The following is a 23,781-nucleotide window of genomic DNA, read 5'->3' as shown; positions in this document are numbered from 1 at the left end:
CCCATGTGGGACAATAAAGGAATATCTTATCTTATCTCTTATCTTATCTTATCTTATCTTATATATATATATATATATATATATATATATATATATATGTATATATATATATATATATATATATATATATATATATATATATATATATATATATATATAGGCAAGGCAAGGCAAGTTTATTTGTAGAGCACATTTCATACACAAGGCAATTCAAAGTGCTTCACACAGCAGGAAAAATGCATTCAAATCACAAAGAAATTACAGAAACAGAAATACAATAAAATTAACAAAATTAAAAATTATCAATCCAACTGATTGTCTAAACTAATAAAATCACAAACAAAAGAGAAGAGTGCAAAGAAAAAAAATGTTTCAGTCATATGCGCAGCTAAACAAAACTGTTTTTAGCTTAGATTTGAAAATTGTCAGAGTAGAAGCCTGTCTCACATCTTCAGGAAGACTGTTCCAGATTTTAGCTGCATAAAACTGAAACGCTGATTCCCCATGTTTTGTCCTGACTCTGGGCACCAGCAGGAGGCCGGTCCCTGTTTAGTCCTGACTCTGGGCACCAGCAGGAGGCTGGTCCCTGAGGTCCTCAGAGTCCGAGATGGTTCATATGGCACTAACATGTCTGAGATGTACTCTGGTGCTAGGCCATGGAGAGACTTGTACACAAGCAGAGCTGCTTTAAAGTCTATTCTCTGAGCCACAGGGAGCCAGTGCAGAGACCTGAGAACAGGACTAATGTGATCGTACTTCCTGGTTCTAGTCAGGACCCGAGCAGCAGCGTTCTGGATGTACTGCAGCTGTTTTACAACTCGTTTGGAGAGGCCAGTGAGCAGGCCGTTACAGTAGTCTAATCTACTGGAGACAAACGCATGGATAAGTCTCTCCAAGTCTGGTTTTGACAATATATTTTTGATTTTGGCAATGTTTTTAGATGGTAAAAAGCTGCTGATGTTATTGATTTGACGTGGCTATTAAAGTTCAAGTCTGAGTCCATTATTACCCCCAGATTTCTAATTTGGTTTGTAGGTTTTAGGGCGAGACTCTGGAGGCGACTACTAACACTTTCTCTTTGTTTCTGTGGCCAAAAACGATTATTTCAGTCTTGTCTGAGTTCAGCTGGAGAAAGTTGTTTTGCATCCACACACTGATCTGTTGGATGCAGCGACAGAGTGAATCTACTGGTCCATATTCACCTGCCGACAGTGAGACATTGATCTGAGTGTCGTCTGCATAATTGTGATAGGACACATTTTCACTGCGTATCAACTGACCTAACGGCAGCATGTAGAGGTTGAACAGAAGGGGACCCAGGACTGACCCTTGGGGCACTCCACAGGTCAGGGTCATGTGGTCTGAGACACAGCTACCAATTTCAACAAAGTACTTCCTGTCTTCCAGATAGGACCTTAACCAGTTTAGGGTAGTGCTAGTAAACTGTTCAGCACAGACTTTAGAAATCTGGTGGATAACACATCGAGGCAGCATGTAGATGAACTCAGACTGGTGATGATCTTCTGGACAGGAGCAACACATAAGGTGTGTAATTGGTTGAAACTGGTATAACAACTGTAGACAGTGACTAATTGTTGATTGTAAACTGTTTTTACTACAAAAGCCTCCAGCCTAAAAGGTGTAAACTAATGTCAAGTTTTTGTCTAAAGTGTTGGTGTTTTAAGCATATATATCATGTGAAATATTTTTGCCACAGAAAGAAAATATCAAACAGCCTTGGTATGTCTTTTGAGATGCCTAAATTCATTTAATAAAATGTACACATAGACAAAAAGGGGACAAGAATCTAAGAGCACTGAGCAGTGCAACTGCAGTCCAGATGGGTTTCAACAGACTTGGTTACGTCGATGCTGCGCTCATGGATATCTGAGACCGGGCTGTCACCTGCACAAAACAAAGATCAACAATATCAGTACATTTGGCCTCTGTGGTTCAGTGTTGCTGCTGTGCTGTCGGGACACTCACCGACGGGCCTGCAGTGGAAGCCCACACTGTTCATGGCGGTTTTAGTGGCAGTGCAGCCGGGCCTACAGCGCAGCACAGTGTCAACAGAGACACATTTAGACTGCACACCACGGACGTCAAAGGTTCTCTCAATGGACTCGTGGTTCAAACGGCAACCTGGTATAGAAAAATCCTCACATTACCATAGTCTGAATAAATGTTAAGTCTGGTCATTGTGGCCCACTGTTCTCTTACCTGTCTCATCACTGCAGCTCTGGGAAGACAGAGTCCAGGCATGGGCAAAGCTGATGGGGTTCTCAGTAACACGGCCATTGGGCAAGCGGTAATCGTTTTTCTTATCTCCATTGGCTTGGCCGCAGAGACCACAGACTTGGTTTCTCAATGAATCCGAAACATAGAGCTTGATAGAAAAAGGATTTATGAGATTTAACAACATACCGATTCTAAATAGCTGTAAATATATATAAAAAAATAAACAAAAAGTACCTGAACATCCATGTTGCTGAAGTGGAGTTCAGTCAGATCAAATGCTTTAGCGTAGAGAACCAGCTTGTTGTTCTTCAGCTCAATACGAACTGAATCTATGGGAACGTTTACAGTTTGTAAATAACTATGTATGAACTCATTATTATGATAAAAGTAAATGTGAGAGCTCAGACCTTTCACGTATGGCAGGCTCTCTCTGGAAATTTCCTTTCCGTTGATCATAACAGCTGGTCTTTCTCCATCAAGGAACATGTCAATATCCCTTAAAGATAAATTACAATATATTAGTTTATTCTCCTCATACATTTATGCATCGCCTTTCCATATTCTTACTTTGTGCCAATCTTTACATTGACCATGTAACGGTTTGCACTGTCCTTCTTCAGCAAAACGATGAATTTAAGCTTATCAGTGCAATCCTGAGCCAGCAGCTGGTAGCAAGAATTTGGCATGTAGTTCTCGTATTGCTTGTTGCTGAAAGTAGTAAGCTGCCCCTGCTGAAAACGGCACTCAGCTGAACAAAGATGACAAAAATGGAGTTAATTTTGTGCCGATAAACTGTATAAAGTATTTCAATATTTTGCCATGCCAAGCATTACCTCCAGTAGTCTTTGCCAGCACATGGTGAACATTGTCTTGCAAGTCATCATATGGCAGCAGGTCATTCAGATTATGGATTGAAACAGGAAGAGGCACATTACGTCTGTAGATATACTGTATGAACAAGAAAATATATGTATCATACAATGTATAGGAATCAAAGAGATTGAACCTTTAAAAATGGCCTTACTGATGGTGATTTGAAAATGAGGTCGAGCACTTTCTCAGATTCAATAACAGCAGTCACAGAAATCTGCTTGTTCTTATCTGATCTCTTTTGCAGATTGACACTGGACAAGTAAGGAGCAAGGATGTGCTCGTAGATCCTACAAAATAAATGTGTTAATTTATAAAGGCTGGATTTTGTCTTTTCACAAGTATGTGTACATGAACTTACATTTTGATGTTTTTGACAACAGAAGAGGGAAGTCGCTTCCAAGCCACTCTCATGCGAGCTGCCACCTTGTTTTCTGCCAGGCCAGTCTCAGCTGTGATTGTGGTTTCATAGGTCCTGCACTTTTCTCCCCAAGAAATTTTAGCCTGTTAAGAGGAGCATAAATAGTTTAACCATTAGATCCAAGCTGAGCATCATCTCTTATTATTGTAATTTCTTACAGCAACTTTGTTCTTGCTAAGTTCCATGGCATCAGCACAGAGCCTCCAGTTGTCCTCAGACTCGAGGGCTGCCATGATCATCTGAATCCTGTGGTTATCTCTGTCATCATAGGCAGCAATCTGATAGGCCAGTGGCTTGTTGTTAGCTCTGACAGCACGAAGGATGAGTACAAAAACTGTGGGAACGGAATCGCCAAGGAATTTGTTCTATGGACAAAAAGAAGTAGGAGTAACTTATTTGAATTCAAAATGTAAAGAAATGAATAAACAAATGATTATACCTGTGCTCTGATGTCCTCCAAGGTTCTTCCAGATGAGGCAGATCCTGAATGACGCTTAGATGTCTGCAAAATAGATCATTCAGTTTGGAATAAAATTACAAACTTGACTTATTTTAAAGTAAATAATGATTAGACATTGGTTAACATACCCTCTTCTGATGTTGTGGTTGGAATTTGTGACGAGAATCCATGCGCTGGTAAGAAAAAGAGAGATGTAAAATTAAAACGGACTAAAATAAACTCAGTAATATCTTTTTCCCCGTGTCTACACCATATCACCTGTTTAAAACTGTCAACAGCTCACTCCCTTTATCATGAAGGTTCACATAAAACATAAAAATATATAAAATGTCTTCACCTGAGAATTGGGAACAGAGCGAGAAGAGCTGGAGCTAGAGCTGAACAGAGAGGACAGGCTGGACACAGTGGACCTGTGGCTCTTGTGGCGGTGTTGTTGTTGTTGTTGTTGTTGTTGTTGTTGTTGTTGGTGGCGGTGGCTTCTGCTGCTGCTGCTGCTGCTGCTGCTGCTCTTGTGGTTACCGAGGATTTTGCCCATGGCACGGATGACTTTGCCAGCAATTTGAGACTTGGATGATGATGAGGAGGAGGAACGACTGTTGCGATGCCCAGACCTGGAGCTGCTGGAGGAGCTGCTGGAGGAGCTGCTGGAGGAGGTGTAGTTTTTCAAAGCTGGATCCAGGAATTTCTTGAGCTTGGACAGAATAGGCGTGCCCTCTGGGATCTCCTCCATGTTCAAGTTGATACTTTTGATCAGCTTCTCTGCGCCCTTGGGGCCGAGTTGGAGTTCCATTTCCCACTTGTCGACAACTTCACTTTCAGCTAAAAACATGAACATTAATAATGTTATGAAATTTAACTTCAAGCAGCTTGTTCATTTATTTTTACTCAAAAATTCTTCTAAGTTCAAACAATTGCAAGTTTATGAAAGTAAAACAGAACTTTAATCCTCTACAAGTAGGTTGAAAGGGTAATTTTAGCCTGACAATGTTATAACAATTGAGTCGTGCAATGTTGATAGAGGTGACAACACTGATTCATGAGACTACAAAGAGGTAAAGCTGTGTTTGTGTTTTTTGCGTACATTGTTTGAGAGAAAGGCGAACAAGGTGCTTTCCAGCCAGTCTGTAGAAAGCAGAATCTCTGAGGAACCTGGCATTGTGAGAGATGACGTTGAGGCAGCTTCTCAGTCCCAAAGAATCGGTGCAGAACTTCTTGTTAAATCGGGAAGCCCTTGTCTGGGAAACTGGCTTGTCCTGAACTTGCTTGTTATCCTGCACATCCCTGGACTGAAACAAAAAGCCACACATCCTAATTCAAACATATTTGCGATCGACAAAATCAGTCTAAAACTATACACCAATCCCTCTATGCTTTAGGTGTTTTTAACCTTTCCTTTAGATTTCCTTTTACTTCTTTACACCTTTTAGGGTTAGTCCTATTAAAAATGAATCTAGCAATGGTGCATTTTATTTATTTTAGACCATGTTCAGACATTATTTAGACACGGAACAGTTGTGTTACGGACTTGGTGATACTCAGAAGGCCAAAGGCCACCCAGGTGTTGGGTGAGGCTTGGTGGGAAAGGTTTGTTAACCGCTGTAAAACATGGATTTAAACACTTACACTGGAGGAGTGAATAGATGAAGATGCTGAAACCATGGAAGAAGCGTTTTCGGGAATCAGAGGCGTCATCCTGTTGGCTTGTTTTGCAATGGCCATAGTCTCAACACTGTAAACATACACAAATGAGTCTCACATATTATTGAGTAAAGTGTGTATTTGTAAAGGTAAACTTACTCAACAGCAGCCGCAACATTTTCAGGGAGGCTAACTGGAAGAGCACTGATCTTAAAGTTGTTCTCAACAAAGTCCAAAGAAGCAGAGATTTTGCTGGGCACGTTGACCTTGACCCTGGCTCTGGAGACCATGGCGGCCTGAACCATGTCAGTGTTCACTCCCATCACAGCAAATGTGTTGAGGGCAATGCTGGAAAAAAGAATAGTATAAGAAAAATAATAGATCCAAATGCAATCTTTGTATTCATAGAACACATTTTAAAGTGCTGCACAGAGGGCAGAGTGACAATAAAAAGCAATGAAAGAACTAAATGCTTAAATACTTCATGCAGGTGAAATGCCATGTATCAATTGCATATATTACCTTGGCTTGATATCAGTCTCAATGTGAGTCTTTCCCTTCAGAATGTCAGAAATCTGGAAGTCCTGGGGCACGTTGGCTTGGAATTTGACTGCAAAGCAGTGTTTCAATATATAGGCTCTATATATACAGTTTATTTCAGTAATTTAGTTTCCTTCCTTCCCCCTAACTTACCATGGGCATCTGCTACAGTGACAGCAACAGTGTAGAGGGCGAGCTCCATGGGCAGACCTGCGGCAGTGGGCATGATGCGCCTGATTTCAGAGGGAAGCATTGCCTTGACAAAGCGTGCGGAGATACCACTGTGGAACAAGGAGCGGAGGGCGTTCATGCCATATTCTTTGAAGTCTATCTCTGAGGAAATCTGCAAAGACAGGTGATGACAATATAAGGACTTTATTAAAAACTCTGAGCAACAAATCAGAAGAGAAGTGCAATGGTACCTTAATTGCCTGCTCAATGACCTGCTTGTCAATATCAACAAAAGCTATTTCCTGTCCCAGAACCTTGATGTATGCAGAGCCCAGCATTTTGCTGATTGGCATAGACTTCCAGTTTGAGAGCTGTTGACAAAAGAAAGCATTATTTTATACTTTGCTGCTTCTGTTTTTGGCTAGTTTAAAATAATCTTCTTACAGCCTTTAGGATGCGCTTCATCTTAGTTGTTCTGTCATCAGAGACATCAGAGACTTCGCTTTTCAGGAATTGCTCCTGGAATCCTTCACTTCTGACTCCAATCTGTGCAGAAGTTTACTTGCTTAACTAACATGTACCACAAACTACAAAAGTAAAGACATGTTTTGTAATTTTACCTCAAAAACATCAGCAGCAGCTCCAGCAAAGTAAGCACTGGTCTTAGCTACGATGGTTTTGGGGAGGATGGTAGCAGCGTTGTTGATGTAATAAATACTTGCAGCAGCACCAAGCATCAGAGGATCTGATAAAATTGTTCAGTTAAATGAAATGAGCCCGACCAATACCTAAAACATAATGAACAAACAGGTCTTACGGCTGTTGTAGTCCACGTGTAAAGCCTTGCTCAGCTTAATGTTCAGTCTCCTTTGGCCCAAGAGTCTGAGAGCTACATTAGACACAGAAGCCCTGTAACAGAAGCATTCCTGTGAGTGCTCTGACGTGTATTTGGCAATGTCCTTAAATAGATGTTGTGACTGGGAAAATCACTCTTACACTGAGGGGTCCATGCTTCTGGACAGAGACTTGATGAGAGAGTATGTAAAGCTTGTCACTGGCAGACTGGAGTCAGACTTGATAACATTGACAACATTGGTCACCACAGCCATTGAAGGCTGGGTTTCAAAGAGTGCCATGACAGCAAGCATACGCAGCTCAGAATCCAGAGTTTTGTCCATGTACAGCTGCAGAGCCTGGTTCTGGACCTTATTGAGCAAAACAACAGTTAAGAGCACTTTTCTTCAATAAATAATTATAAATGCTAGATGAGTCACCTCTTTCGTCTTCAGTTTGGCAATGCCTCTCAGGGCCAGGATGGCTTCAATGTGAACTCTCTTGGGCAGTTTATGACCAGCAGTGCCATGAATTGGCAAGAGCTTTGTGATAGCTTTGTAGCCCCAAGGATGAGCAGCATTAGCCAAAACTTTAGCCAACAGAACAAGTTCCTCTGTATTTTGCTGTGCAAAGGCCCTGTCAAAATGCACCTGGATGCGCTGTGGAAATGACATCATTAATAATATGTATAAGCATTATTTTTAGTTGAAATAATATAAATAGAGTTGAAACGTTTGTGTAAGTCTACCTGAATGTCTCGATCATGGCACTCAGTCTTCTCAGCACAGTGTCTGTGGATGATGCTGCCATAGCCAAGGAGCAGAGACTTGCGCACAACTTGATCATAGGGTTCTTGTTTTTGTGAGAGCTGCTCAATGTGGCTCTGAAGAACATATCAGCCATGGGAAATGTTACTTTCTCTAGTAGATGATTTATGACACAGACCACGCTCCCCGCCCACTTACCCAAACCTTCTGGATGTTCTCACTGTTTGGCTCCAGCATGTGCAGAGTTCCAATCAAAACCTGAGCTGCTTCGGGAACACTCAGCTCTCTCTTCAGAACCTCAGCCATGACAATCTCAAAAGCATCCTTAGTTCCAATGTTGGGGATGGCGTCCATCAACCACTGTCGCCTTTCAGCAGATGTGCTGTGGGTAGTCAACAGGTTGCGCAGTTGGGTAATGTCGGAAGCACGCAGCAGCTGGATCAGCTCCAAAAACTTCAGAGGAGCATCCTCATGTACTTTGTCTCTGTTATTAACCACCAGGTGGTTCAGGACCTCAGGAATCTACAAACACAAGACAAGTGAAAGACCCACAGTGTTTTGAGTCAGCTGTTTAAAAAAGAAATCTGTACCTGTTCCTGTGTTTGTTTCATCTTGAAGATCCTGATAGGAGTCTGCTTGAGCTCAGTGGAGAACTCGTACTTCAGAGAACCACGATGACGGTACTCAGCACTGATGGGGACAATAGGGGCGTTTTCCATCTGAATGAAAACCAGGCGTTGTCTAGAAAATGACAAATAGTTTTAAAGGTTACTTTATCTAGTCCGACCCTGTGATTGCTAAACAAGTCAGTATAGTCATACATAGTCTGCATGGAGGCAGCACCGTTCAGCTCATTAAAAGGTGTGAACTGAATGTCTTCATTTCCAGATGCCTCCTCGATGTTGGAACCGCCTGGGACTAGCTTCAGTTTGTAGATGTATCCTGTGGTTCCCCTCAGGCTCTTAGAATGCTGCAAAGAGATGTTCTCAGTGGCTTTACATGCATAGTGCACATGAAGGAATATGTTTATTTCGGTTGTCTGTATTCAGACATAAAATAGTTGTTCTGGTTGCAACCAAAAAAGGATTGAGTTGAAGCTACTTAGATAACAGACAATAGATTATAATATAGATAGTTATCTAAACTGTGTGGACTTACCTCTTGGTATTTTTGGGATGTCTTAGTGTATGCCAACCCGATGTCCTTTATGACCTTTTCCTGACATTGGTTCAGATTCCTGCTCTTGGTCAAAAGGATGCGCTCAGTCTTTTCGTTCTCTGTGATGGCATACTGGGTCTTGCACACGCCCTGAGCTCCCTCCTGTAAAATAAATGTCAAAAAGGTTGGTATGGATGAGGGTTTCAGCTGTGTTGTGTAATAAAGCCATTTTTGTGTTTGTAGTTTGACCTAAACTGAGTAATTGAGTTCAGATGACAGTTTTCTTGTTCCACCATTAGTTTTAACTGACCTCCTGCAGATCATAGATGTTCTGTGTCTTTTTGATGTTCAGCTGGAAGATGTTGAGGATGCCTCTGTAGATGTTGAGCACCATTGTGGGGACACTCTCGGGGGCTAGGATCTCCCTCACAGTCCCATTGTTGTATCTGAACTTGATGGGAGTTTTGAGGTGAGCTTCCAGGTCCGCACGGAGGCGAATTTGGCTGAAAGAATTCTTCGGCCAAACATCACTGTACTCGAAGATCTGAGGGTTTTCAAGCTGCAATGCAAAAACAGACAACATGAAAAAAATGCAATCAATTCCTACCTCTTTCACTTGCTTTCTGTGGTGGTTATTAGCTAATGAGGCTTTTTAATCTTTGCCTCAGAACCAATCACCTCTAAATTCATTCATGTGCAGTAAAGGTACTCTCATCCTGTCATTTCCGGTGCAGCAGCAGCACCTCCACAACCATTCGTCTTCAGAAACCTCAGTGTCCACATCTCGTTTTCTTTGTTATACTCACATTTATTCAACCATACTCTCCCTGCATTGTTTCTCTCCTATTTATTGTGTCCCATTTGTTTCTCATGATTTACCTGAAGCAGGAGGACATTTTCTTGGGCAACACTGATTTTGACTCGACTGGAGAGTTTCAGTCCGGCCCTGGCCAGGTTCTGCTCAGGCAGACCACCCAGTATTTTGGCCTCGTACTCATACACGTAGGTGTTTCCAGGAGCAAAATTAGGAGCTGAAAGTACATTTCATTACATTGATATTTATGGAAGCAATCTACAGTAATTTGCACTTTGTTCTGAATGAATATGACTTACCTAAGTTTGAGTGCTGGCCAGCTTAAAATGGAAAGAAAATAATACATTAGTGTTAGAAAATGTTACTAATTTAGGATTTAAAAAAAATCATAAACTTTTAAAGATCAAATATATGGTTGGTTAAAAAATGAGTCTATATTAATCAATAAAGTATAACCATAAAATAAGAGTTCCAGTGCAACTTACCCACAAGGGCTAGAGCCAGGGCTAGTACAACGACTCTCATGGCTGAGCGGGTTGTGAGGATGTGCAAACACCTGCTCTGCTTTTTAAAAGGAAAATGTGCTGACGAGACTTCATCAAACAGGTCATAACAACCCCAAATGTGGTAACAGTCACACATGCACTAGATCAATAGCTTTGATCAGAGACAAACTGTTGGCATCTATGTAGAAGTAGGATAGGGTCACCTGACATGATACGATAAGTAAGTTTATAGGTGTTCAACCTCTACTCCTTTCCGAATATATATATCTATCTATATCTATATATCTATCTATCTATATACATATAATATATATATATATATATATATATATATATATATATATATATATATATATATAGATATATCCTTGGTGTGGTAGATATATATGATCTACCACACCAAGGTGTAGGCAGTATAAGATGCTGGAAGGGAAATCATACATGGAGCACCATAACCAAGTGGCTGGCATAGTGTACAGGAACATCTGTGCGTAGTATGGACTGGAAACCCCAAAGGTGGTAGAGAATGACCGAGCCAAGATCTTGTGTGACTTCCAGATGCAGACTGACAGAATGGTAATGGCAAACCATCCAGACTTTGTGGTGGTGGATAAACAGCAGAGGAAATCCTTTGTGGTTGAGGTGACGATACCAAGTCATGTCTTGACTTGGGTCTCGACCCTCAAAAGTCTTGGGTTTGTCCCGGCCTCAATCATCAGTGATGGTTATAAAAGAGTTAATGTCTATAATGTATTTTGTCTTTGTATTTTTTGCAATAATGTGAAAGTCCTAATTGATTTGTAGAGCACAATTCATAAACAAAGTAATTCAAATTGCTTTACATAACAGGAAATGTTGCTTTAAAATCACAATAAAAACATAACGTATTATTAAAATATTATCATTATAGTAATATTAATATAAATAATGTCATAAACTGTATTTAAATATATATGTGCATTGGGGAGACATGCCATACCTGACTTTGTTGTGTGATGGTGAAATCTCAAAGTTTAGGGGCACTCTGACCGCAGATGTGTGCTCACTTTGTTTGTTATGGTCATCGCAACCAGGTTTACACAACATCACTGGACTTCACAGCACTTTACATGACATTTTGGCACTGGCATCAGAGGTTGTAGTTAGTGACCAGAGTGTGGCTTCCAAGACCAATATGGAAGCCAACAGAATATTAGCTGCAAAATTATGGGCTGCACCAATGATAAAATGAGACTCAAACTGAATCCACTCAATGGAGGAAGTATCACCAAAAGGTTTGTAGAGATAAACTGTAAACCTCAAGCATACCAAAAATCTAAACATCTGAAAATGGACAATCAAATCTAATTTGTTACACAGTATGTATAAGGAAAGGCTTAAGAAGAACCAGGGCATATTAAAATGTGACAGTGTAGCCTACTAAGAAGCTTTGCTAGAAAAATCAACAATTCATTTTATAAAGCGCTTGCAAGTGATGGGTTTGCAAATGGTGAAAAATATCATCAAAACTGGCAACCTCAAAAAAGGCAGGCTCTTGTAAAGAAGCTGGACTTATAGTGGACCTCAGAGTTTAATATTAGCCTAGCTTGCCTTGAACACATTAAAATATCTATAAAAGGTGGAGTCAGAAAAGTTCCTAAAAGAGAATATAAGAGAATGCTTCTGGATCTATTCCTTGAAAACACAAACATTTCTGACCTTAAAAAACAGTCTCTCTGATTGTTTATTATGAATTTACATACATTATTTTCTAGACATCCTTTTGGGACCCCAATTAAAACGTTTGAGAGGAATTTCAAAATTACCAATCACCAGCAGCAGCAGCAGCATGTGTTTAAACTCCACATTTTCCCATCTGACATAGCAAGGATAGGCACACTTTTAGAAAAGAAACCACAATTGATTAATCTTACTAAAGAGGTAGGACAACTGTGGATAAATATGACTTGAAGTCATAACGGAGTGCTATATGACCCAAGCTCTAGGCTACAACCTTTTATTTGACAAAAATGTAACTATGAAGTGCAGTTTCAGTGATGCACACCCAGATGGGCGCAGTCTCTTCATCTCAGAACTGTCCTAATATAGTATATCATCATAAATACATGATAAAATGCATGTTCAGGCGTCCTGATGAAAGCCTGGTGTTTGTGAGGCTGTTTAAACGACATATTGAAGACTCATGTATTAGAGTGCATAAAGCAGCTCTATCAGAACAGGACAGAAGAACCTGCACATACACTAAGAAAAAAAAATTATCTTATATTATTAAGCCAGACTACTCATACATAAGGCCACAGAGGCTGGAACTATCCTAAAGATGAGGTTCCAAATCTCAATATGACTTTTCACTAACAAGGACCACAACCCCAGCTACAATACAAAGTGTTTATCGGCATACGAGAAACATGAGCAACACAAATGTATAGAAATGGATGCCGTTTTGGGGCTTCTGGCAATGAGGGCTGTAGGCTCCCGGGCCTCGATACCCCCATCTTGGAGAAAATTAGAAGAAATAGAATAATTAAAAGAGGGTGGAAGGGAGGGGCACGAAGTCACAACACTGATATGTGTGACCTGGATGCTTAAATGGTGTAGCTGCAGGAAGGGGCGTGAGAGGGGTGTGGTCCTGCTCCCTAACTTATGCGTGTTTTCTTTTCTCTGCCTCTGTCTTCCTTTTTGATAATTATTTTTAGTGATCTGTTGGACACTATAGTGGTTTGCCTGCGATCAATATCAATATGCATGCATGCAAATAAATAAATAAACAAACAAATGAATAAACAAACAAAGAAATAAGTAAATAAATAAATAATAATCAGATGAGGTTTGATTTATTTATTGGTGTTTTCAAAGGCCATTATCTATAACACCAATAGACGTACCTATATTTGGTTGGATGTGGAAACCGTATTTCCTGGAGAAATCTCACCCAGACATGCAAAGGCCCTGGAGTCAAACCCAGAACCTTCTTCCTGTGAGGCAAGAGTGTTCTCCTATCAGCCACGGTACTGCCTCGATCATATCCATGCAACCTTATTTTAACTAATCTATGGCTAAATAAATAAATACCCATTCTAAAAACCAAAACTGAGGTGAACTCTTCAATTTTCAGGAAATGCCCTGGTGGTGGGAGAATGGAAATTTCAACTCTGCCTCTCTCAGCTTCAACTCCAGCTTCAGACTTGAGACAGCAGTTTTTTTTCACAAGAGTTGCCAGTCCATTACTCAAAGGGTTTCCTCTGTTGCAGTGTTAAAGATCATACATTTTGCAAATGTCCTTAGTGTTAATGGACTGTATTGATTTATGATTCCTTTTTTTACTCCCTAGAGAACTCCAATGCACAATTCCCGTGTCTGGTCTTGGCACTAGGCACCAGCAGGAGGCCGGTCCCTTAGGTCCCTGATTAATCATTGGATGTGAGAAGAGAACAGCACTGCATTTTGTTTATCTATAAAGCTCTCATTTGGATTTTACCTGATTATTTATCACATTTGCTGAATATCAAATCAGGTATTTGCTGGTTACGATCACAGGTCATTTCTATTTTAGAGTCTCATTGAATTAATAGGGCACATGGGAAAAAGGCTTCAATAGCTTTTAAAAGACTATCCACAGTGTGCCCCTATTTTTTAAAATGATTTTATACCAATTGTGTGTGTTAATTGGTTATGGTCCTATCTGGAAGACAGGAAGTACTTTGTTGAAATTGGCAACTGTGTCTCAGACCACATGACCCTGACCTGTGGAGTGCCCCAAGGGTCAATTCTAGGACCCCTTCTGTTCAACCTCTACATGCTGCTGTTAGGTCAGTTGATACGCAGTGAACATGTGTTCTATCACAATTATGCAGACGACACTCAGATCTATGTTTCACTGTCGGCAGGTGACTATGGACCAGTAGATTCACTCTGTCGCTGCATCCAACAGATCAGTGTGTGGAGGCAAAATAACTTTCTCCAGCTGAACTCAGACAAGACTGAAATAATTGTCTTTGGTCCTGTGTTTATTTCAATCTCTTCGGAAAATGTTAACACCCTGAATATATAATAAATTGAGCCAATTTATTGTAGTGTTACTGTGTTATTCATGTGTTTCACTCACATTACATTTTACTGCTATGTGTTTGAATTTGTAACACTTTTCAAACACTTTCAAAAGTTTTTTAATTATTGATTTCTATTGCTTTAGTCCTAAATTTTCAAGCCGTATACTTTATACACAATATGGCTTTTGAATTGAAAGAGGACCATTAAAGTGATAATTTAGTGTAACTGATGTGATATTACTTCACGTGTTGGTGTGTTACGTAAAGTAAATTCCTCTTCCTATACAAACATTGTACATACACTATGAGTGACTTGCTTCAATAGTTTATTTAAATTTATATAGATCAAACATTACTTCAAACAGACAAACATTGTGAAATCAGGCACATCGAGGTGTGCATTGGCATTCCTCGTGGGCGACCGTGTCCAGCTCCACATCCTTACTCTTTCTGAAGATGTTATCTGTAGAGGACAGGCGAGAATCTGCACCAGAGAATAGACATGTTAGTTAGGTTTTATTTCGCTTGCAAGAATGTGAAACTCGGTATTGTGTGACTCACCAGCAGGTACGCAGTGGTAGCCGACTCTGATGGTTTTGGTCCTCAGGGCATTGCAGCCGGGCATACAACGCAAAACTGGCTCAACTGAGTAGCACTTTGAGGATACGCCATGATTGTTAAATTCCCCATCCAGCTTCACAGATACTTGCTGAAGCTTGCACCCTGAAGAGCCAAAAGGAAGTACATTTTTAATTCATCATTTAACTCTCACACGCAAACCCTGTCAAGAGTCAAGACCGTTTGTCTATTTTTATGTTTGAGTTGAGTTTGATAGCTAGATACTAATTGATAAAAAATATATAATTAATACTCATTTGAACAAGTATTATGTTGAAAAAATGCCCACATTAAAATAGGACAAAATTTAGACCTTTCTGTTTTGTATTTCCTTGCGATATTAAATAAACTGTCCTTATTTTATGTTGTGATGAGCATGTTTTTTTATCTTTTTGTTTGTAAATCTTCAAATTCAAATTTTGAAATTAGTATTGAGTATGAAATCTTTTCCTTAGAATCTAAATTAAGTTTGAGATTTTACATATGGTGTTGACATTGTGACAGTGACAGTGACAGTGTGCGAGTCCCCCATTTTACGCTGTTAAGAGTAGTTACAGTTTGTCAGCTGGTCAGAGGATCTTGTTATTAGTACTGACCAGCCTTGTTGCGACAGGACTCAGAAGGCAGAGTCCAGGAGTGTGCGTGGCTAACAGCATCAGAGACAATGCGGTTGTTAGGCGTGCGATATTCCTGTCTGAACTCGCCATCAGCGCGGCCACACATACCACAGGTCTTTCCCTTCAGGATGTCCAAAACTTTAACCTGTGAACAAAGGACATTGTTAAAGGAACATGATGTAACTTTATTGGGGGTCTGAAAACTGCTTGTCTTCATGGAGATGTTATTGGTTGGCCTGGATTGTTTCACAGAAATGGCATTACAATTTATTAATCCTGCATTTCTTCAGTAATTGGTGTTTTATTGAAAAACACGCATTGTTACAGCAAGAAGGGCCACGTCTCCACAGATCTGACCTGTAAATTAGCTTGATAACTTGTTTCCCTAAAGATTTATACTTTTAATGTCATACTGTGTGACATTCCAGCCAAAGCAGCAAAATCGCCATGGAGATAAGTAGACATTACATACAAGTTTGTAGTTGCAGTTACCTTGATCACACTTATATATATGTATATCAATCCCAGGCTTACCTTTTGGGTTTCTCTATCAAAGTAAAGTTCCTTGAGACCAAGTTTATGAGCGACAAGAACCACACCCTCACCTCTGCGTTCAATTGTGATTCCTAACATCAAACACCAAATGAGTGACTTTGCATCTTTATATTATTACTGACAGTGGATGTTTTGGACATACCAGGGGCCAAGTTTATTTTTTGCTCAGTGACTTCCTGTTCTCTTCCATTTACAGTAACTGCAATTTGGTCGTCCCTCTCAGAAATGTCAACAGTCCTGTGAGGTCAATCGAACAAAGTAAGAATTATGTTGCAGACTAATGTCCAAGCAGAGGTGAAGGTGTACTTACAAGTCTGACAAGTGCACACGGAGTTCGCGCTCTGAGCCTGTTCTCTTCACCAGAACAATGAACCGCAGTTTTTCTGTGCAGTCCTGAGCCAGAACTTGGTAGCAGGATTCAAGCATGGAGCTTTCACACGTTACATTGTTGAAACTCGTCAGGACGTTTTGCTGGATCTTACAGGTCACTATAACACACAATAATGTTAATATTCTCATATCGAGTTTAAATTAAAACATACCTCTGTTATTATTTTTCTTACTGTCGTTGCCGTTGGAAAACATGTAAGTAATCTTTGAAGCCCAGTTGTCATAAGATTGCAGTTGAGAATTTGTTTCTTCCAAAGGCAGGGAAAAGGGAAGAGCCACACCCAGGCTGTAGATGAGTCTCTAAAGTGACATTTATAACACCATATCAGATGTGTACATTCAAACTGGGCTGAAAAATAGTTTTAATTGCAATATTTCTGATAACCATTGTTACAATAAGATTTTGATTTGTTTTAACTGCACAATTATGTTTGGATCATTTTATAAGTATATATTTGTAACGCAGACATCCATTCATGTGTTTTATCTGTATTAGATAAATAAATAAATAATAGTAGTATAACATTTGCAAGAAAACTAACATATGAACTACTAAACTAATATGAAAATTTGAATTTGATTGTGCTGTATCTTGCATCCCTAATTAGAATGCATCACTGTAAGTACTATTTTTTTATGACAGAGGGTGGAAGAAATTAAAGAACATAAATATCGAGGTAGACATTGATATTGTACCTTTGGTGTCCTCAGCAGAATATCTACTTTTGTCTCAGAAGCCAGCACCATGGTAAGTTTCAGTTCCTTAACCATGTGCTTAATCTTTGCAACGCTGGCCCCATATTCTTGAAGGGAGTATGAAAGATGAGACATCCTGAACACAAGGAGCACAATTGATCAGGGAACACATTTGACAAGATTTGCAAAGTGAGTGATTTGATTTGATCTTAAATATTGTCTTACCAGTAGATGTAGTGCTTAAATGTTCTTGGAATTTTTTCCCAACTCAGTTTCAGGCGCATAGCCATGTTTTCTCCCACTCGGCCAGTCTCTGCAACGACATCAGTGGAGTACTGTTTGCAGTCTGGACCCCATGCAACTCTGGCCTAAACAGAAAATAACATGATGAACATAAATTGTATCATATTTTTTTTCAAATGAGTAACAAGACAATCAGTACCATCAGTTTGTGGGGGCTCAACACGACACCATCAGCACAGATCACAGAGCGGTCGGCATCAGACAATTTGGCAAAGATGATTTGAAGTCTCATGTTTTCTTTGTCAACATAAGCGGCAACCTGATATCCCTGTGGCTTGCGGTCGGCTCTAATAGCACGGACAACAATGGCGAGACTTGGTGTCACAGCGTTAGACAAGAATCTGGCCTAAAAAAGAAACATGATTAGAGATTTTATTCTCGTGTTCATTGACTTCCTCGAAGAAAAAAATCATTTTCATTAATGACCATACCTTGTTGTAGAGGTCTTCAAAGCTCTGTGCACTACTCTTGCTCTGGCGAGAAAGGTGAGTACTGGCGCGAGAATGCTGTAAATAAACACACATTTTAAGTTAAAAAATGTATGTAACAAAAATCTGCTCATGTAATTAATACATCACCTGGTGTTTGTGATCCTTGATAAACTTGACCTCATACAACTCTTGCTGCAAAACATGAAAGACACATTTTAACTTAGTTAAAAATGTATGCATATAGATTAGTTAAAAGTACTTGAAGTCAGAATATTTTATAATCATAAATATATATATATTTTTTTTTTATTTCAGTAGCGTTTAACTTTCAAGACGTTTCTGACTTCATTTATTTCCATCCATTATAAATCCAAAGTAACAAATTGATATTTGTACTGTATTTAAGTAATTCTAACTTAAATTAGATTTTCTGCAGTGTGAGGCTTTGGGTTTAACATGGATAGTTACATGTGAGTGTCTAGACGAGCTTGAGCATGATGAGCTGCTGCTGGAGCTGCTTTTGCTGCTCTTGCGACCAACAGTTAAGAGATGTTTGGACTGGTGGTTGGCCCTGCTACTGCTGCTACTGCTGCGGCTGCTGCTGCTGCTGCTGCTGCGACCGCTCCTGGAAGAAGAGCTGGAGCTGCTGGAGCTGGATGAGCTAGTGTTGTTCTTCTGTCCAGGATCCAAGATCTTCCTCAGCTTCATCAGAACACTCTTGTCCCCGAGAATCTCTTCCTCCTGTGCGATGGTGACCACGCGGATGATCTCTGATGCTTTTTCTCCAACTTGGATCTCAATCTCGATCTTCTCCACAATACCCTCACCAGCTGCAACCCAACACAATGCATTAACAATTACGTAATTAATGAGTCATTATGTTTATCACTTAATACTGTTAAAACACACAGTGGGGCCAAAGAAAGTCACCACCTAACTATAAGTTTGGTTAAATATATGTAGTAACTTATATACATACCTCGAGCAATGTCAACAAAAACGTGGTGTTTTCCAACGAGGGTGTAAAGAGGAGAGTTTTTGATAAACCAAGCATTAGAAGACTGAATGTGGGTGCATGCTTTAAATCCAAGGGTTTCAAATACACCACACATCTTCTTCTCATAAGCCTTCAGCAACCTCATTCTGTTTTTGCGTTGTGGCATATCAGTGGAGAGCAGCTCTGATGACTGTAATGAAATAAATAGATATATATACATATACAGTATGTATGTGTGTATATATCTCTGGAGAAACACTTACCAAACTCTCCGAGACCAAGGCTTTTGAAGAGAGGCTATTCAATCCTTTGTTTATATTCTCAGTTGGGAGCACAGGAATCATCCTGGCTGCTTGGAGATCTTCCACATTTCTGACAATTGCAACAGTGTCAACGCTGGTGGAGAGAGAAAACATTAAAACTTACTCAAAAATGAATCATGCAGTGAGTGTTATAGGTCATAACTAAAGCTCCATACTGCAAAGAGGCGATCTTGTCAATGTTCTGTGCCGGCTGCAGACTGAGCTTGAAGTTGCCCTTGTTGATGTCAAGTCTTGCGTCAACTTTAGCAGGTACAACTGTGTGGACCTGTGCTCTTGATATCAGAGCGGCCTGGACAATAGGAGTGTTGACTCCCATCACAGCATAGGAGTGCATGGCAACACTATGATGTAGAATGAACAGTGATTTATATAGTTTCTTTGATCATATACAGGTTTGTTTGATCATATTAAGAGGGGAATGTACCTAGGAACAATTGAAGCCCTAAGGCTGATGTCGGACTCAAGAAGCTGCCCTGCACGGTAGTCCTCAGGGAGAGGTGGAGTCACAGTAGCCTGAACTATTAAAACATTATCATAATTAATGATCAATTAATTAATCATTATAATGCACTTAAGTGAAGTCTTACTGTTGACTGATGCTCCAGCCACAGCCGCAGTATAGAAACTCAGCTCCATGGGCAGACCAACAGTTGTGGGCAGGATGCGCCTGACCTCTGACAGCAGCATTGGGTGAGTATAATGCATTTGAACTCCAGACAGCAGCTGGCGCAAGAAAGTCTTTCCTTTGTTCAGAATTTGTGGTGTTTTGGCCCACTACAAACCAACAACATGTTAATGCCAAACACAAACCATCTAATATTTGAAATATATAAATTTAAAGACAAATTTACATCAATAAAGTAATCCATAAATTCCTTGTCAATGTTGGCAAAGGCGACTTCCTGGTCAAAAACTTTGACGTAAGCTGAAGCCAGAGGCTTGGGGGTGCTTTCAGCCTTCCAGTCAGTGAGCTGTGAAGGAAAATAAGTTTAAATTATGTTTTTGTTAGACTAAAAGTATCAAAACTAACAAGGAATCATACCACTTTGATTATTTCCTTCATTTTAGTAATTCTGTTGCTGTTATCTGGATGCTCATTGAACTTCAGAAGCACATCCTGCAGTCCTTCAGCCCTCACGCCAACCTGAAATATGAAATAAGATATTTATAGTCATGTGTGCCAAGTATTGTGTTTAAATGACTTGAGTATTACAATTGTTTTTGCACCTCTACAACATCGCTATATGCCCCAGCGGCATAGGCACGTGCTTTGGCCACGATGGCTCTGGGGAAAATGCTGGCAGCATTATTGATAACGAAGGCACTGGCAGCCACTCCCGTCATCCATGAGTCTACCAGGTACAAAAACAATCATCATTTTTATTTGATTTATCTGACTGTGATGTGAGAAGTAGTCCCCATTTACTTACTGTGGTAGGCCTCCATATACAGAGCTCTGCTGTAGCGGCTATTCAGTGCGCTCAGTCTGGGACTTACAAGCCTCATGGCCACATTACAGGCAGAAGCGCTGAAAAAAAGCAGTATGGTTTATAGCTTACAAGTATCAGTTATCAAACATCCTCAGAATAGAGTTTATTTTCTTACACGGAAGCCATGTCTGGGGCAGTGCTTCTGGTCAAGGACTTCATGTAGTTGTACACAAAGCTTGCAACCTGCATATTGCGCTCCTTCATCAAAGAGGCAGCGACCAGATTCACAAGACCCATGGACGGCTTGGTCTCAAACAGCACAGCAGCAGCAATCATACGCAGTTCAGAGTCAATGTTAGTGTTTCTGAACAGACTCAGAGCCACTGGTTGAACCTTAATGGTGAAAAAATACAGCATGTCAGTAAATATAAAAGCGCAAATCAAAAATATCTAATTCGATGTTAAGTATGTACCATTTTAGGCTCTGTTTTTGCAATGTTCTTCAGTGCAGAAACAGCCTGAATCTTTAAATGCTGAGGCAGATCTTCAGCTGCTCTACCAAAACCAGGCAGGAACTTCTGAATAGTCTTCAAACTTCCAACATGTCCAGCATTTCCGATGGCTTTAAGAGCAACAAAGAGCTTTTCGGGGTTAGCTGCATTTTCAACTGCATAGTTGTGAAGGGGCTGTGTAAAAATAAATAGAGCATGTTACAACATTTAGCATGTCATCGTGCTGTCTAATTACAGATCACAAACTACACACCTTGACCAGATCAACGGGGCAATCCCTTTCTTCCACGCAATGTTTAGCAACCAGGGTCCCATAGCCAAGCATAACTATGTCCCGGAGAATGAAGAATTTAAAATCTTTCACTCCCATTGCCTTTTCCTTCTCAAACACGTCTTTCAGAAACTCCCCGGCTTCATGTATTGCAGCGCGGTCAGCTGTTACCATGTGGAATGTAGACACTAAAGCATTAGTTGCCTCTACAAATGATTCATGTTCAGTCAATGGCAACTGATTCCTGATGAACTTGAGAGAAACATGAGTTCCAAGAACAGGAATAGCATTCAGGATCCAGAGCCTAAAAAAAACATATGCTTGTAAATTATTGTATCAAAGACATGTTTTAAATGTTTTTTTGTTTTTGTTTTTTACCTCTGACTTGGTTTGTCTTTATGGTTTCTCCACAGAGTTACAATTGCATCGTGGTCCAGCATGCGCATGAGTTGGATGAGTTCAATAAACCTCCGTGGGGCATCTTCATGAACTTTTTCAGCATTGTAGTTCTTCAGGAGCTCCAGTAACTCAACAATCTAGCCAAATAAGTTAAAGTGTAAGAAAAAAATACAATTCAAATATAGTATAATGGATTGAGTTTAACCTGGGCATCAACATTCTCGATTCTCAGCAGCTGCACGGGGTTCTGGAGAAGTTCAGCACCAAACTCGTACTGCAGGGATCCGCGCTGGTGATATTCAGCAGTGATGGGCTCAACAGGTGCAAATGTGACGTCTATCAGTTTCAGCTTTTGTCTACAAAGAAAATGTGTTTTTAATTTGCGTGTAATTAATAATACAAATCGTATAATTATTTGTGTACATACGTAGCTTCCATCTGGGCAGCGCCTTTGACAACATCAAATGGGGAGAACTCAATGATCTCTTTAGTTTGCACATCCTCGATCAGAGTACTTCCAGATGCGGTCTTCAGGATGTAGTTTGTTACTATTGCACCATTCAAGGTCTGGGCTCTCTGCGACGTCAATGGACACTTTAATTTACAACATCAAAATTCATATGAAGACATAATTGGTGAACAAATGTACTTACAGCCTGACATTCATGGCATTTCCTCATGTAAGCCAAGCCAATGTCTTTTACAATTTTGTCCTGGCACTTGGTCAGATCCTTTGCTTTTGTAATGAAGAAGTTGCCAGTGCCCTTGTGCTCAGTGATGACATAGTTGGTCAAACACACACCATGTGGACCAGACTGAAAACAAAGAAACAATTAACATTTACACACAAGAAATAATGCATGCATACACGACTTTACCTCCTGCAGGTCATAGGTGTCCAGTGTTTTCTTGATGTTCAACTGGAAAACGTTGATGATGCCTTTGTAGATGTTCAGGATGGTTGTAGAGACACCACCTGGTGCATACACTTTGCCCACGATACCATTGGTGTACTCAAACTTGATCGGCGTTTGGAGCTGAGCAGCCAGGGCATCTCTTAACTTAACAGATTCAATGTAGGCATCTTTTGGCCAGACACCATTGTACTCAAAGATTTTAGGGTCTGTAAGCTACAGAATAAAAATATCTAGTTAGTATGGTATCTTTTATTAAATTATACCAGATATTGCACTGTTCCTCCATAAAACAACTGTACCTTCAACAAGAAGTTGTCTTTAGATTGTGCATGAATCAAAACTTTGCTTTGGATTTTCAGTCCAGCTCTTGCGAGACCTTCCTCTGGAAGACCACCCAGAATCTGCGCCTCATACGCGTACACATAGGTCTTTCCAATGGCAAACTCAGGGACTGCATAGACATATTTTAAATTAGAATTTTATAAATTGCTATAATACCTAAATTATCATCAATCTTCATATACAAAATCTTACCTAGATTGACTTGGTTAGCCACTGCAGAGTAAAAAGGGAAGAATAAAAGGCATATTTAATTTAATTCCCAATGGTTCCCATTGCCCCCAATATATATATATATATATATATATATATGTATGCAAAAATCTTACCTGCAAGGGCCAACGTGAGCGCGAGCACAAACACCCTCATGACTGGTGAATGTGAAGAATCTAGGGCTGAGGCTTCTTTTTAAAGCCTCTTTGTGCTGACTTTGGCCACAGAAATGCATCATTAAGTAAACACACATTTGATGTCACAGGTGTTACTCTGCCCTGACCATGTAAATAAGACAAACAGA

General features: G+C 40.0%; 2 protein-coding genes across 2 annotated transcripts; both read right to left on the bottom strand.

Annotated features, from left to right (window-relative positions):
• Positions 1-1,743: 1,743 nt before the first annotated feature.
• On the bottom strand, positions 1,744-10,132 carry LOC140354409 (vitellogenin-1-like). The gene is made up of 30 exons (XM_072439409.1): positions 9,977-10,132; positions 9,408-9,656; positions 9,098-9,259; positions 8,761-8,909; positions 8,530-8,680; positions 8,138-8,461; positions 7,921-8,055; positions 7,613-7,831; positions 7,335-7,543; positions 7,156-7,247; positions 6,959-7,083; positions 6,783-6,884; positions 6,590-6,709; positions 6,321-6,510; positions 6,150-6,237; positions 5,787-5,975; positions 5,613-5,718; positions 5,071-5,275; positions 4,327-4,808; positions 4,118-4,162; positions 3,969-4,031; positions 3,688-3,894; positions 3,470-3,612; positions 3,263-3,398; positions 3,072-3,186; positions 2,806-2,986; positions 2,473-2,734; positions 2,221-2,386; positions 1,987-2,142; positions 1,744-1,905 (listed from the first exon to the last, which is right to left on the bottom strand). The coding sequence occupies exons 2-30, from the start codon at positions 9,489-9,491 to the stop codon at positions 1,808-1,810; spliced, it is 4,704 nt and encodes a 1,567-aa protein (XP_072295510.1). The 5' UTR covers positions 9,492-9,656; positions 9,977-10,132; the 3' UTR covers positions 1,744-1,807.
• Positions 10,133-14,777: 4,645 nt separating this feature from the next.
• LOC140353743 (vitellogenin-2-like) lies at positions 14,778-23,679 on the bottom strand. Its single transcript, XM_072438448.1, has 33 exons — positions 23,594-23,679; positions 23,460-23,480; positions 23,225-23,376; positions 22,887-23,138; positions 22,662-22,823; positions 22,436-22,584; positions 22,214-22,364; positions 21,988-22,145; positions 21,592-21,913; positions 21,300-21,512; positions 21,002-21,219; positions 20,827-20,924; positions 20,624-20,748; positions 20,439-20,540; positions 20,248-20,367; positions 19,984-20,170; positions 19,821-19,914; positions 19,552-19,737; positions 19,337-19,469; positions 19,056-19,263; positions 18,545-18,906; positions 18,224-18,268; positions 18,077-18,151; positions 17,785-17,991; positions 17,568-17,710; positions 17,343-17,478; positions 16,820-16,946; positions 16,567-16,744; positions 16,399-16,493; positions 16,236-16,327; positions 15,681-15,846; positions 15,028-15,189; positions 14,778-14,950 (listed from the first exon to the last, which is right to left on the bottom strand). Exons 1-33 carry the CDS (start codon positions 23,631-23,633, stop codon positions 14,847-14,849), a joined length of 4,983 nt encoding a protein of 1,660 aa, XP_072294549.1. The 5' UTR covers positions 23,634-23,679; the 3' UTR covers positions 14,778-14,846.
• Between the last annotated feature and the right edge of the window lie 102 nt (positions 23,680-23,781).

Source organism: Eucyclogobius newberryi, unplaced genomic scaffold (genome assembly GCF_026437365.1).
Source record: "Eucyclogobius newberryi isolate DKJ021-1_F unplaced genomic scaffold, fEucNew1.0.hap1 SCAF_9, whole genome shotgun sequence".
Lineage (NCBI taxonomy): Eukaryota > Metazoa > Chordata > Actinopteri > Gobiiformes > Gobiidae > Eucyclogobius > Eucyclogobius newberryi.
The sequence above is the reverse complement of the archived record's forward strand: the minus strand, read 5'-3'. Positions and strand labels throughout refer to the sequence as shown.

What these genes read in the sequence shown, in the direction of transcription:
- LOC140354409 (XM_072439409.1), bottom strand. Translation starts at nt 9,491, where the DNA reads ATGGTGCTCAACATCTACAGAGGCATCCTCAACATCTTCCAGCTGAAC. An exon ending in TGAAGCGCATCCTAAAGGCT is followed by an intron (nt 6,710 to 6,782) that starts GTAAGAAGATTA and finishes TTTTGTCAACAG; the next exon opens with CTCTCAAACTGGAAGTCTAT. An exon ending in AACCACAACATCAGAAGAGG is followed by an intron (nt 4,032 to 4,117) that starts GTATGTTAACCA and finishes TCTATTTTGCAG; the next exon opens with ACATCTAAGCGTCATTCAGG.
- LOC140353743 (XM_072438448.1), bottom strand. Translation starts at nt 23,633, where the DNA reads ATGAGGGTGTTTGTGCTCGCGCTCACGTTGGCCCTTGCAG. An exon ending in TTATGGATTACTTTATTGAT is followed by an intron (nt 20,171 to 20,247) that starts GTAAATTTGTCT and finishes GTTGGTTTGTAG; the next exon opens with TGGGCCAAAACACCACAAAT. An exon ending in CTACCACTGCGTACCTGCTG is followed by an intron (nt 14,951 to 15,027) that starts GTGAGTCACACA and finishes TCTCTGGTGCAG; the next exon opens with ATTCTCGCCTGTCCTCTACA.